The sequence below is a fragment of the Leptinotarsa decemlineata genome, unplaced genomic scaffold (genome assembly GCF_025532065.1).
Source record: "Leptinotarsa decemlineata unplaced genomic scaffold, Ldec_3_MD MMD2_tig00000576_RagTag_RagTag, whole genome shotgun sequence".
NCBI lineage: Eukaryota > Metazoa > Arthropoda > Insecta > Coleoptera > Chrysomelidae > Leptinotarsa > Leptinotarsa decemlineata.
Genome location: NW_027412551.1, coordinates 8,881,921 through 8,897,843, shown reverse-complemented (window position 1 = coordinate 8,897,843; position 15,923 = coordinate 8,881,921). Strand labels below are relative to the sequence as shown.

The window sequence follows — 15,923 nt, the reverse complement described above, 5'->3', positions numbered from 1 at the left end:
GACTTGTCCTTCAAGGAGATTTGAGTTCCGCAACGCATTCATAGTTCATCCCAGCATCTCTGATGAGACCAATAGCTGATCAAAACAGTGCTGTTTAGTATTGAATCATAAATGAGTTGTGTTTGGGTTCTGCTTTTCAACATGAAATAATGTTTGCTTAGAACAATGGCAATGTTTCATGGTGAATTTGTGGGCTGTCTAATATGAAGAAAGATCTCGAGAAGAAACTAGGCATCATCAAAAAAGATCTCTAACGTAAGGGTTTCTCCATTGTGGAACAGATTTTTGGCTAGAAGACAGCAAGGAAACGAAGCCATCACAACCAGTGCTCACTCTTCTATACGTTAGAAAATTGTTGGAAAAGATGAGAAGAATTGGTTCCAATTTCCAGCTGTTTCCGGATCTGGAGCAGAACCTGCTCCGTAGCAGCCTCACGAAAACCAGGCCAGCAAGCGCGGACTGCGATTCCAAGCTTTGCATTTACCGAACACCCTGTGTGTGGGACAAATCCTAAATCGGTTAAATTAAGAGGCCATTAAATGTTCGCATTGCTGAGCACAAAAAACATACATAGCGAGAAGGAACCAGCAAATCTGAAATAGCAGAGCATGCTCAGAATCAAAAACATAACATCAAGTGGTCTCAAGCTGAAACTCCACAAGGAGAAACACTGGTTCGGGAGGAAATTGAAAGAAGCCACATATATGTTCTCCAACAACGCATTTAGCCAAGTTAGCGTAAAGATACGCAACGTATGGAAACCTATAATCAAGCGGAACTCGACCAACTCCCGCCAACCACAATTTTGAAGGACTTAGGTAATGTAATAGCGCAACCTATTGCATTAATAATCAATAAATGCATAAACGAAGGGGTGTTTCCAGATGAACTAAAGCATGCAAAAGTTATACCAGTTTTTAAAAAAGGGGAAGATATTCCAAATAACTTTGGACCCATTTCAATTCTATCAGTAATATCAAAGATTTTCGAAATGGTAATCAAAAAGAGATTAGTCCAGTTCTTTGACAGTTCAGCATTTTTCAACAGCTCTCAGCATGGATATCAGCAAGGAAAATCGACAATGACAGCAATGATAGAGATTATTCAAAAAATCATAGATGCCATTGATAATCAAGAGGACTCCCAGATATTAAGTCGTGACTTGAGTAAAGCTTTCGATACTGTTGACCATGAAATACTGTTAGAGAAATTATCATATTATGGAGTAAGAGGAATTTCGTATAAACTGCTCAAGTCATACCTGTCAAATCGTTTCCAATCGACATGGTGGAAAAATTCACTATCTCAGACAATTCCGGTAACTCAGGGAGTGCCCCAAGGTTCTATTTTAGAACCTTGGGGCACTCCCTATTCTGTTTATCATCTACACAAACGATCTTCTCGAAAATATCAAGGTTTATGCATCAAGTGCTTATGCAGATGATACAACTTTTCTAGTTAAAGGCAAAGATGAAGGTGACATAAGACAACAGACAGAGCAAGTTCTAGCCGAAGCAGACATCACTAAAATTCCTTGGAATACATTTGGACTCAAAACTAAATTGGAAGGTACAAATAAGCAAAATGAGTAAAAAGCTTAATTCAGCAATATATTGTATAAGGAGAATGAAAACAATTTCAACACATTAAGCGGCTAAAATAACCTATTTTTCAAACTTTCACAGCATAGCAACTTACGGAATCCTTTTGTGGGGCACAAGTTCTGATTCAAACAAAATATTTGTTCAGCAAAAAAAGCCATCAGAATTCTATGCGGACTTGCAAATATAGAGATAGCTGCAAAGAGGCTTTTCGTCAACATAGAATCCTCACCATTCCCAGTGCATATATAAATAGTTGTCTAAAATATGTTCACGCAAATCCAGAGATGTTCTCAAAAAATGTACTCAATCATTCCTATGATACCAGAAATAAAGGTTTACTGCAAGTTCCTCTTCATCGATTGAAGAAAACACAGCAAGGATGCGATTATTGGAACGCAAAATTATATAATAAAATTCCAGACTTTGCAAAAAAGAAACACTCGAATGAATTCTCCATCTGGCTGAAAAATGTCCTAATAGAAAAATGTTTCTATTCAATAGAAGATTTTATAAATGAATAATACATGTACTACATCTCTTGTAGGTTTACATGTGCATGATAATTTTGTATATATTTATTTTATTTTGATCTGTGCATCCCTGTGTATATGTATTTTAATTTTAATACTAAGGAAATAACGACGTTGTAATGTTTCATTCACAATGGATAAATTGATTGATTGATTGATTGAGAAAAAAAATGGTCAGCTCCCGCTAAAACCGATGAAGCGGTGAGAGGAAAGAGGAGATGGGTGAAAACACTCGAATGACCTATAGATAGTCAGATCTCGGAGGAATAGGTCCAGTTATCACTGGATACTAACAGTCGAAACGTGGTGAAGTAATTTGATTTGAAACCTTTTCAATTTTCATATCATGTTCAATTTTTAATATATTTTTTTCCTACTTATTTTGATTCCATTGTTATTTCACGATATTTCTATATCAAAGTCAAGAATTCTAAAAACTAATAAACTCACCGTGCATGGGTCCTATAACCACCATAACAACCAACATGAGAAGCATAACCTTAGTCCGCCTATTATTCTCTCCTCTCTTGAAGGCTACGTTGAAAGTGTCCATGAGATGTTGCACATCGAAGAAGTCCCTGAAGAAGGCACATGGACGATCTGGTAAAGTGGGCTCGTCTATTTTTTTGGGTTCTTTGATATGTTTGTACCCATAATACAATGAAATAATGTACATCACTGCAGAAATGGAAAACACCCCATAGAAACCGATTGTTTTGTACAAGATACCGCTCAGTGCGAGTCCGATGGGAATGCCCAACGAACAGAACACATTCACTATGCCGATTCTTAAGGTCCTCATTTCCACGGTTGTAACGTCGGCTATATAACTGAACACACCCATGAACATGGTGAACCAACCCCCTGTTATAGCCGGAAAGAACCCTTCCACGAATCCTGCCACTTCCATCGGGAGCTCGTTGAAGAAGAAAACGCAAACCATCAGGCCAACCACGGTCATGAACTCTCCTACAATGGGAAAGAGCATACAAGGCTTCCTCTTGCCCCATCTGTCACTCCAGGATCCGATGAACATGATGAGGAATGCTGGGAGGGCACTCTGTAGAATTGTCTTCCAAACGCCCATGGAAGCTACCAACTGCTGAACTTGCTGTTCCTCCATAGTGTAATTCTGGGTTCTTCTTTCTGTTAAAGCGTCGCAAACTTCTGTCGTGTAACCCAAGTTGACCCTACAGGCTTTTTCTAGGTTCAAGTTTTGAGTGGCAAGGCTGGCCAAAACGCTGGGAATTATGTAACACGCCAACATAGGCTCGACTGTGATGTTTTCAATGAAGAAACTGTAACGTTCTTTCCATGTCATCGAGTTTATACTGACTGATTTCACGGAGGTCTCATTTTCTTTTTTCGAGTGGTTTTTCTTGGCTTCGGCTTCCTTTTTTTCAGCTGCTTTGGCCATCTTCTTCTGTTTCAAGACCTAAAACAAAAATTTATTTTTCATTCCATATTCAAATTTTTTTTGTCTCAAACAATGACGCATTGAATGTTTGAACGACTTCCACTTGAATTGAAATGGAATTGTAAAAGAACAGAAACGATCTCGGGAATCGAAAAAAGTCGCGAGGGGCCAAATCTGGTGAATACGGTGGTGGCTAAGGCATAATTACGGTGTTTCCGCAATTATGCCTTAGCCAAAAGCTATGAATCGTGTTTCCAGAATACCAGGCATTTTCCTCAAATTGTTTCTCGAAACCGGCGCATAACTTCAAGATAATATTTCTTATGGACCGTACGACCATGTGACAATAACTCCTGATGCATTACGCCACGGTAATTGAAGAAAACCGTGTGCAAAACCTTGATATCTGATTGAACTTGGCGAGCTTTTTTGGTCTTGGCTCTCCTGGGCTCTCCCATTGTGACGTTTGGACTTTGGTTTCGATGTTATAACCATACAGCCATGATTCGTAACCAGGTATGACCCTTTCAGGCATATTTGGATCACCGTTGATGTCATTCAACGGTTTCTGAGCGATGCTCATGCTACGGTTTTTTTGGTCCTAATTCAGTAATTTTGAAATGAACTCCACTGCAACACGCTTCATGTCCAAAATTTCCAAAAAAATTGCATGGCATGAGCCAACCGATATGCGGATATCTTCGACAACTCCTCTAATAGTGATTCGACGAATCTTAAGAACATTTTTGTTCACTTCCTCTACATTTTCATCGGTTTTCGATGTGCTGAGGTGTCCAGGGCGAGCATCATCATTCACATCTTCACGACCTTCTGTGAAAAGGTCGAACCCATTGTAAAAATTTCTCCGACTCAAACCTGGTATTTATAGAATTTGTGAAATTAGTTTCGTTTGTTGATAGGCAATCATTTGAAATCTTTTTGCTTTCTACTTCTCTAGTCTGTTTAAAAAATCTGTTTGAGATCCGTTTTTCCGTTAATCAGCCGTCGCCCCCGTACGAACGACGACTCGTGTGCGAGCTAAGAACTAACGAGGTCTTTTCTTTTAACGTGTGCAGAATCATCTCAGCTTCAACCAGATAAATTCTCTCGAGAAAAATATCTGGTCGAGGCGGGAATCGAACCCACGGCCTTCCGATCATGAGTCGGGTGCACTACCACCGCGGCTAATTCCACAACACATAAAACAAAATTTCCAATATCATTAAAGAATGTTTAGATGATGTACAACAATTTATTTTCAAGGCAAACTGGAAGGATGAGTTTATTTCATACATTCAGTTTCCCCACGGATTTTGGATAATACGGTAATCACTAATTCCGAATAGGTAAATTTATCACATTCATACATAATTTCATAACGGAAAATGTAGAATTTAGTGATACTGATATCAAATCGATCCAAAATTTCTTGTTTGATCATCTGACTGATGCAAAAACTGAACAATCAAATGTGTTTCTAGAACATTTTTCATCTCATAACGCATTTAATGGCATTCTATAACTAAAACTCCAAAATACCAATAAGACCATCACGATGAAGAAACGGCGATTTGTAAAAATGCCATTCGAACTGACGAATGCTCCTTCAATATTTCAGAGAGTGGTGGGTCACATTCATTATATTCGTAATCTCAAACGAACGATACCTCTTGACATTAGTTGAATTGGGTGAAATGCTCAGGATATTACCCAAAAGTCGAATCTTCCTCGAGCTGAAGATCAACCTGCGAGTTCAAGCATGGGTCAGAAAGTACACACAGAACTCTTCACATTGACACCATCACAACTAGCTACCATCTAACTGACGATATCTTCTCCCACTATTCACAAACTCATTTTGATAATTGAAGAGTCAAAGAAATCCTTTATAATAATCCTCAAATGATATAATAACATGGAGAGGTATCTATTCCTGACATCCTCACAGAGTAAATTCCAACAAAATCCATTCATGATCGTGTTTTCAGAATATTGTTTTGTCTCTTAAAATTATACCATTGGAATAGAAAATAACTCTAAATATGAATCATTTCAAACATCTAAAAGAGTAAAACAGAATCAGAGTAGGTAATATATCTCTCAAGTATTCTCTACTTTCATAACTTTTCACAAAATCGAATCCTTGATCAACTATTCGGAAGCTGATCACTGAAAAAAACTTCTTTTTCCCAAAACAAAAGGAACTGAAAGACTCTCACATTTTAGAGGAGAAAAGTTTGGCCGGAAAACCCTCATGTCACAAATATCAAAGACCTTAGAAATATCAAGCGCAACAGCTCTTGACTCTCCATGTTTCTCGATTGCGTTATTCCAAATATAGGTGACATATGAAGGAAGGAAGGTCGCTTGCTGATCTCTGTTTCCGAAAGCCATATTGATGTTCGCTTAGGATGTTGAGTCCTTCCAAATATTCAAGGCTAATTTCTCCATAACGTTTTATATCAATGATACCAAAGCGACTGGTCTCTAGTTATTTGAAAGATTTTTCTCGCCCTTTTTGGGCAACGGCTGTACTCGAGCAATCTTTCAAAATCTATTTAGGAAAATCTTGCAAGATCTTCAAACTTAAAAAAAAATTATCAAAAAATAAAATTAAACACAATTCCAAGGGATGTCATGTTCCCTTTATCAATAAACAATATTAGCCCAGTCGAATTCGAATTTGACAACGCAAACAATTTCACTAGCAATTTTCTTTTGGAATTCTTTTGTGGCGGTCACTGGCAGTGGCACTGACTATGGTATCAGACTTCTTTCGTCATCCGCCATCTTGAATTGAAGGGTTGATTTTTGTTTATTGTTTGTTTATTTTACCCAAAAAATAATTATAACAAAAGTTGTTCAAAATAAAATTCTGATTAGAGTGGCGTATATTTACAAAATCTTCTTTCTTTCAAAACGATCAATTCATTATTTTCCACTTATTCATTTTAACAACATGTACGCCTTCCATTATCGATTAATCATGTGTTATTCATAGAACACATGCCATTTTTATTGAATGTTTGATAACATCGAACATTTTTCCAATTGTTGTCATTCCTGACTTCAGAGATTATTTCAAATCTATTACTTACATTCATAGATTATATGTGGAAATATGTGCACGATATCATAATCAATAGAAATAGTAATGTAGTTGTTATGCAAAAACTGTCTATAAATTTAAACGACTATATACTAATTTTTGGAAACCCAAACTAGTAGCATAAGTGCCTGTTTATGCTATGTGAAGATTCTGAAGAAATTAATAGTTGATACTAACTTACCAACTCATAGACGTTATGTCACGTTTCTTATCTGAACTGATAATATTTCATGCTTCGGATACTCATATACGAGTTTTAATTTATACCATTATCCTTAAAGACAAAATGTGTTTCATCTATTTGACCTAAAGGTATGTGGTGTAGGAAGTTCAGCGTTAGCTGCGTTATGCTTTACAATTATTTTTTCACATTGCAAAGTTGTATATGTAATGTAAATATTTGAGTAGTTGGTGAGTTAATGGTATATCTATAGTCTAATCAACAAGTTCAAAAACATGAAAAATAGGGATAAAAGTCTTAAAAATATGAGCGATAGCTCATTCGATTCAGAATCACCTCTAGAAAAATGTTTTGAAGGATTTTGGTGCAGGTAAAAAATTGCCATTGTTATTAACAATATAGGGTTTGAAAAAATGGTATGTAGTTTTTTGTTAATAACTCAAAAAATAGTAATATTTAGGCAATTTTGAAAAAAGCTCGTTAAAGAGGAGAACATTTCCGATAAAAAAGTCCCAACTCCCGAAAATCTATCTCCATTCTTTATAATTTTAATTTAACGTTGAAAATAGGGTTCCGCGCGGCTGTTACGACATGCGCGCGCTGCCGCTAAAGAGAGTTTATCAAAAGAAATAATTTTTTCATATTATAAAATGTCATTTTAACAATTTGAAAAATATCTAGTATCTTCTTAACACTTGAATGAATCGAGTCCCGTAGAAAAAAAGTTTTATCACCATTTTTCGAAAAGTTATTCAATTGGTAACTAATAAATTTTTTCCCAATCTCCGTTGGTATAAATGATAGGATGAAAGGTATAAATAATTGGCCTATAAATTTTAAACTTCGTGGAGCCCTTTTGATATATATACTTCAAACGATCCTTCAATGAAAGTTCATAAAAATTAATCAATTTGTTAATTATGATTTTTTATAACTATTGCAAAATGAAATATCTAAAAATTGTTGATGAACATTTTTTTTTCAATTGATATTCAGCTATGTCTGTTTTCACATTAAACAATGGCAGTTATTAACACAGGATATGAATTTTTTACCTAATTTGTTTATTAAATTGTTTTAAACAAATAGAGAAATTTGATATTTTTGAAAAAAAAAATTCTGCTATTTTGTTGTCTAGAGATAATTATGATATTTTTAATGAAAATTTTCTCTTAATTTCAATTTTTAATTGTTTAAAATCGATTTTTTTATACTTCGATTGTTTAAGTAATTAGTTGAGAAATAATTTTGCTTTTAAAAATCATGATTCACCCTTTTGAACAGTTTGGCAAAAAAAATTCATTCATTATTTAATTGTTTATAAGTTTAACAATTTGTTATCAACAAATATTGACCAACGTTATATTTTTTCTGAAGCAGAAAAATATTATTTAATTAATTGAATTATAATAAATGAAAAAAATAATGGCACTTTTTTATATATAGCTGTTTTTATAATTTTTTTCTGCTTCAGAAAAAAATATATTGTTGGTCAATATTTGTTTATGACAAATTGTTGAACTAATAAACAATCAAATAATAGATAAAGACATTTTTTTGCCAAACTATTTAGAAGTGTAAATTATGATTTTTCAAAGCAGAATTATTTCTCAACTAATCATTCAAACAATCGAAATATAAAAAATTCGATTTTGAACAATTAAAAATCAAAATTAAGAAAAATATTTCTTCATAAAATCATAATCATCTCTAAAGAACAAATTGGCAAAAAACATTTTTTCGAAGATATTGATTTTCTCTATTTGTTTACAACAATTTAATAAACAAATTACGTGAATAATTCATATCCTATGTTAATAACTGCCATGGTTCAATGTGAAAACAGACTTAGCTAAATATCAATTGAAAAAAAATTATCAACAATTTTTAGATATTTCATTTTGCAATAGTTAGTGTTAAGAAGATACTTTTTTCTTCAAATTTTTATAATGACATTTTATGTTATGAAAAAATTATTTTTTTCGATAAACTCTCTTTAGCGGCAGCGCGCGCATGCCGTAACAGCCGCACGAAACCCTATTTTCAACGTCAAATCAAAATTATAAATAGAGATAGAGTTTCGGGAGTTGGGACTTTTTTATCGGATATCTCCTCCTCTTCAACGAGCTTTTTTCAAAATTATCTAAATATTAATATTTTTGGAGTTATTAACGAAAAGGTCAATACCATTTTTTTTTCTTATTTTGTTAATAACAATTGCAATTTTTCACCTGCATCGAAATCCTTCAAAAACATTTTTCTAGAGGTGATTCCGAATCGAATGAGCTATCGCTCATATTTTTAGGACCTTAATCTCTATTTTTCATGTTTTTGAACTTGTTGATTAGACCAGGTAATATCGTGTATGAGGACGTACTTTCCGAAACGTAAATATGATTTGGTACGTTTATTCAGGAAACACTTCATTGTGAGATTTATTGAATAGCTATACAATACTACCTCAACGGTGTTTAGGTGACTTTTTTCGACGTTTTTGAAAAATAATGCATTAACTTTGAAAATTTAGTACAAATTTACTCCTTCGTACGCTTCATGTCATGCTGATTAGTTTTTATATTAATTTTCATCATTTGGACAATTAGAACACTTCAAATTCAATGTAACTATTATGAATTTCGAATAACAATATGACTGAAAATGAAATTTGGTGATATAATTTTTTTTCAGGATGGAACACAAGCACTACAGGAAAATTCTCAAGGCGCCCTCAGAGCGTGCCTCTGCGAAAGTAGCGATTCCCATTGGATTTGAATCGCTGGAGATTCAATCCATTTGGAAAAACGTTCTCAGGAAGTTTATTCCACATCGAGGTACTGAGTTGAACCTTAAAACGATGAGCAGCCACAGTTGGTGGAATTGAATGTGCCAAGTCACTTGAACACCTCTCGTGAAAGTATCTATAGAAGAGAGGTAAATCTCCAACCTTTCTTCGATGTTCCAGGCTATCAAGGTTGTACATGATGTTCGCGTCTCCAAACAAGCGGATGGCTCTTTTCTGGATGAAATCCAGCAGCTTCAGGGCATGTTTGGGCGCAGAGCTCTATACATGACAACAATACTCTAAAGAAAGTGTGATCTGAGCTTAATAAAACATCAATAGTTGATGAGGTGTATAGAGTTTTCTGGTTCGGAACAGTGTTCCAAACTTGTGAGAAGCAGTCTGACTGCTTGTGGCACTGAATTGAAACTGGTTACTTCCACCCCAATTGGAAATCACTTCAAGATCCTCATTAAGATATGCAACCTCCTGCTGCCGGCAAAGTTGTGCCTCCGTATCCGAATGTCTTGGAATCGAAATGGAATGACGAGACAAGTGTGCTGTCGTCAGCAAAGCAATATATTGGATTCTTGGTTTTTTCCAAAAAGTCGTTGATATAAAATAAAAAGAGGGTTGGAGACAATATGGATCCCTGTGAAACACCAGCGTTGATGGTGAAAGCATTCGAGAGATATCCAACGAAGGCCACTTGCAGAGAACGTTCTTTCAGGAAGCTGAAGAGCCACACACATGAACACACAATTAGCCAGCAAACCCTCATATCACACACGGTCAAAGGCCTTAGAAATATCGAGTGCAACAGCTTTTCATTCTCCATGTTTCTTGATTGGGTAACATACAATAAAAGGTCGCCTGTCGAGCTTTGTTTCTGAAAGCCATATTGATGACATGATCGCTCTAGATGTTGAAGCCCTCCAAATATTTGAGAATATGGTGGTTTACGACTTTCTCCATGATTTTTGATAAGCGACTGGTCTATAGTTATTTGGAAGATTGTTCTTGTCCTTTTTGGGAATCTTCCAACAAGAAGGAAAACCCCTTTCCTGTAAGGCAGGTTGAAAAGTCTGCAAAATACTGGTGCGACTATTTGCGTACTTTTTGAGTACAAAGACAATTTTCGGCATTGCGAATTCTAGTGTGGAAATAGTGGGTGGTGCCTTTTCCAGAAAATCGACTGTGGAGTGGGACGCAAATTGTTCAGCGTGTAGATGTGCTTCTTCTATGGGTGTTTTTGCAATTGAACCATCCGATTGTATTAGTGGTGGAATTGTGGATTTTGTAAAGTTCTGATTGACAGCTTTAGATACCGACCAGGAGGATCTAGACCCGTTGAGATTGGCAAGCAGTTTCTCCCTAATTCTCAGATTGTGAAGTTCTTTGCTTTCATTTATCCTAAGTTTGCAGCTGTTGCGAGTATTACAAAACCTAGTTCGGTTTTCGGCACTGGGATTTTTGCGCCACTGCCGGTAGGCCAGATTTTTGGAGGCGACTTCTTGCTCTCAATTCTTGTTGAACCAAGGTTTGCCGCTAGAATTTCGTTTCATTGAAAAAGGATTATATGCAGCCATGAATAATACAATAACTTACGTGACTTCAGAAGCACATATTGATCTAAAAATCTGTTTTTCCGTTAACCAGCTCTCGCACCCCTACGAACTTGTGTATTTCACCGTGAGGTTTCCAATGGGGACCTTACGGTGAAATACACAGTTTGAAAAACTTCAATGACTATATTAAAATATGTTTTTTTCTGTAAACGTATGGTGTTGCCAAGTTCATATCAAATACTAGTGACTTCACGACCATCGTTACGGATAATCGAATTTGAAGAAACTGGTGACAAAAAAATATTGAACGATGAACTATCATACATGTAGTTTTTACTTATACGATTATCCCAATATCAGTTCAAATGTCCATTTTAGCATTTGAAATTGAATCAGACTCACTCAGTTCCACTCCTGCATCGCCAGGAACAATAAAAATACGAGTACACCATTTTTCTGTGAGACCATAAAAAACATTAGGTATCACGTTTTACAAGGTTATAGCTTTTGTTCCATACCGAAAAATCAATTACAAAAACGTCATCAACATTCACTTGATGGAATGTCAATTGATTTTGTTGAAAAATGAAATTTTCGTTACCGTAGAAATAATCAGTATATGATAAAACTTGATAGAGTTTAAATTGAGAAACCGGTACTTCGTTAGAATCGTTAATTGGTTTGCAAAAAGTATATTCTCTAGGTTGTGTGCATAATGGAATGAAAAATGTGTTTTTAATAACGTGATAAAAATATCTTCCTAACCTTGGAGTACTATCTCTATTGTCAATGATCGACAGCGAGTTCAGTGTGTAGATTCTTATAAGGACGATGATGACGTTAATGATAGTAACTAACTGCATGCAGTTTAATTAGTATCGCTGGTTTGAATCCTGATGAATTTAATCCATAGTGCGAATAAATTATTCGTTAGATAGCTGTGTCATGAAATTGTCATCACGTCATCACATTCAGCTACCTCTTGGAAAGCACGAAACTCAATATAGCACACTCAATATTTTCTGTAATCTCATCACAAGATTTTCTGTGTTGACTAGTCCAGACAGTAATTAGTTGAAAATTACCTCCCTGAGTTGAGAGACTATTTGAGGCTGATTTTTTAGGCTTTCTCACACACCAGTCCTGCAAAGAAATCGTAGAGCTACGAATTTTTGATCCATGAATTCAAGATATTCAGTTATTAACTGGTTTGAAAGAAACTTGTTACTTCTAGCTGGTACCAAAATTTTGTAAACATCTCCTAAAAGTGTTCCAATCAGCGAAATGAAGAACAACTGGTCATTATTTGAACTATCGTAAGAGAACAAATAGTACAAATATGCTTGTTGTTCTGGTCTCACTTCATTTTTTTGGAGTTGTTCCAATTCGAAGTGATTTTGCATCCTAAATCGTCCCTTCGTTAATTTCACATTCCCCCATAACAAGGAGGCCGTGTACTTTTGAGTTTGGCGCGTGTCTATAGAGTTAGCAAAATCAAAGAGTTCGAATACTCTCCTCTGAATGGTCCGTGATCATGAAGAAGCAGGGATTACAACACTGAACAAGTTGACCAAAATTCTGCCACCAAGTTGAAATGCTTCAGCAGAAACCCGATCTCTCTCCTAAGACTACATAAAGATAAATCGAAGCATGAAGTCTTCTGTTAGAACATTGAAAAGCTTTTCTCAAACAATCTTACTTTTGTGTTCCTGAGATCAAGTGAACTGAAGTTGAAAACCGAGGTATTCATCATGGCTTGCCAGAATGGTGTTTTCAACGTCTTGGGCCATATTGTCCTGGAGTCCAAATATAATGAGACAAGTGTGCTGCTGTCAGCCAAGCAATAAATTAGATTTTTGGTATTTTCTGACAAGTCGTTGATATATTTACAATTGAAAGAGGGTTGGAGACAAGATGGTTCCCTGGCGAACACCAGCGTTGACGGTGAAAGTTTTCGAGAGATATCCATCGACGGCCACTTGCACGGAACTTTCTTACAGGAAGCTGAATAACGAAAGAATAATGCCTGATGCAAATATGTACTTTTTCGAAAAGCTGGAGAAAATCCCTCATTCTTCTCGCAATTTCAAGATTTGTCGAAAAAGTCGCATATAGTCAAATATGCTTTCCCCAGTAATAACAATCTGACTATAGCATAACTATATCACATTGACTGCATTTTTGAACTGCATTTTTTCAGCAAAGGATGGAGAAGAAACAACCCTATTTCCATCTCTCGACTACAGCAAGGCATTTGACATCATAAACCACTCCTTGATGTACACCAAGTTTCTCTATTATTTCTATGCAATAGAATTCAACGAATAGTAATGAAATATCGTTCTTCCAATGATGCGAATGTTTCCCTTGGAGCTCCTCAAAGTACATTTTTTGTCCCACTTCAAATAAAGGCAATTTTATTATTAGTATTATTATTATTATCATCATTAGTCTCTTCATATGTTACCAGTTAGTTTCATATACCAAAAAATGAGAATTTGCGTGACAGAAATGAAAATCAGAATAATTGTATGAAAAATACTGAAAACAAATATTACAGAAACTTTTTGAGAAACCCCCGTAACCGGCACGAACTTAACATTACCGATGATCACGGAACACCTTGACATACAAAGTTGGTTGCTGTTGATTTACATAATCATTCAATCTCGATTGCCCATTCCGATTGCGGTAACTGTTATCCGGCAATGACTGCATCATGAACGGAAAACAAATCAAATGAAGACTTCCGAAACTTACAGGGGATCCTCAGTAAAGCAAGTACAGAGTATTAGTTCAGTGCCGATGAATAGTAGTAGGATGAAAATTCAACACAACAAAAAAATATTTTTTGACTGTTTCCTACACTAAATTAGTCAATTTCTACTAATTTTGGGGTGATAAAAACGAAAATAACAATGAAAAATTTTTATTAGCTCTGGTTTTTGAGATACACAGTACTTAATCTTAAAGAGTAGTTATACTATACGTGAAAAGTGAAAGTACATAAAACAATATTGTTATGTTTCTTTTAGAATATTTTAAGTACAAAATTAATAAAAAAAAACATTATTCTTAGTATTTTGACAAATAAAAGAAGTTTGTACCACCAAATTTCAATTAAGTCCATCCGATTCATTGTAAGATCGCTGTCGTTTAGCTTGTCTTTTATAAAACACTTCTGGAGCATCCCTACACACAGACCAGCAGTAGTCTGCAAGCATTGCTTCATTCCAACGGCCCTGATATCTCTGTTCCATTAAGGCAATGTCTTGATGGAATCTTTCTCCATGTTCGTCACTCACAGCTCCACAGTTTTGTGGGAAGAAATTAAGATGAGAGTGAAGAAAATGAATTTTTAAGGACATGTTGCATCCAAGTTGGTGGTAAGCTTGAAGAAGCTCTTTAACCAATGCTGTGAAGTTATCATCTCTTTTGTTACCTAAAAACCCATGTAAAACCCCCTTAAAGGCTTCCCAGGCTCTTTTTTCATTTCCTGTTAAAATCATGTCAAAAGCAGGATCATTTACGATTTCACGGATTTGAGGCCCAATAAAGATGCCTTTCTTGACTTTAGCATCACTCAACCTGGGAAACTTTGCTCTCAAGTACTTGAAAGCTTGTCCTTCCTGGTCCATGGCCTTCACAAAGTTTTTCATTAGTCCCAACTTAATATGTAATGGGGGAAGGAGAACATCCTTAGGATCTACAAGAGGCTCGTAAACTACATTTTTCTCATTAGGGTTTAGGTCTCGTGTAGGCCAGTTCATTTTTTTATAGTGAGATTTTCTATCCCGACTGTCCCACAGACACAAAAAACAACAGTACTTGCTGAACCCTAATTGCATTCCTAGGAGTATAGCAATGACTTTCAGATCACCACAGATGTGCCACTTGTGTTGTTCATATTTGATTGATTGAAGAAGTGTTTTCATATTTATATACGTTTCCTTCATGTGAACTGCATGACCTATAGGAATAGAGGGTAGCTGATTTCCATTATGCAGAAGTACAGCTTTTGAGCTTAGTTTTGAAGAGTCTATAAACAGTCTCCATTCAGATGGAGTGTGATCCAAATTCAAGCAGTCCATCAAACCATTAACATCAAAACAAACTACGAGGTTTTCTTTTTTCTCAAAAAAAGGAAGCAAATCTTTTTGACGCTGTCTGTACTGAGATATTTTCACATCATGTTTTAGAAGATTCCACTGTTGTAGTCTTGACCCTAACAGCTCAGCCTTTTCCTTAGACAAGCGAAGATCTCTTATAAGGTCACTCAACTCTGCTTGACTAATTCTGTGCGGATCACTAGACCTATCGCTTACCTCAAAATCAGGGTCATAGGATGTAGAAGGATGGGTTGCTCCTTCTAAACAGTCTTCATCACCTTCCTCTAAAATTTCATAGTTTTGGGGTGGAGAAGGGACTGGCAAATTGTCTGAGTGTGGTACAGGCCGAAGGGCAGATGGGAGATTAGGGTATTTAACCGTTCCTCTTTTCTTCATAGATAAACCTTGCTTAATGGGAGGAGTTAAGCAGAAATAACAGTCGTCTGTATGATTGGTAGGCTCATGCCAAACCATAGGTACTGCAAAAGCCATTGCCCGGTTTTTATTTTTCAGCCACTCTCGCAATATGACGGAACAAGAATTACAACATATATGAGGAGCCCATGATTTATCTTGGTCCCCAACTTTCACACCAAAATAATGTTCATAGGCTGTCTTAACGATAG

General features: G+C 35.8%; 1 protein-coding gene across 2 annotated transcripts in view; it reads right to left on the bottom strand.

Moving 5' to 3' along the window:
• LOC111505812 (probable peptidoglycan muropeptide transporter SLC46) overlaps positions 1-15,923 on the bottom strand; it is a 63,980-nt gene that overhangs the window by 34,138 nt on the left and 13,919 nt on the right. For both annotated transcript variants that reach the window (XM_074174382.1, XM_074174383.1), the window contains exon 2: positions 2,585-3,569. In XM_074174382.1, the coding sequence (XP_074030483.1) occupies positions 2,585-3,569 (985 nt within the window). The remainder of the gene's footprint in view (positions 1-2,584; positions 3,570-15,923) is intronic.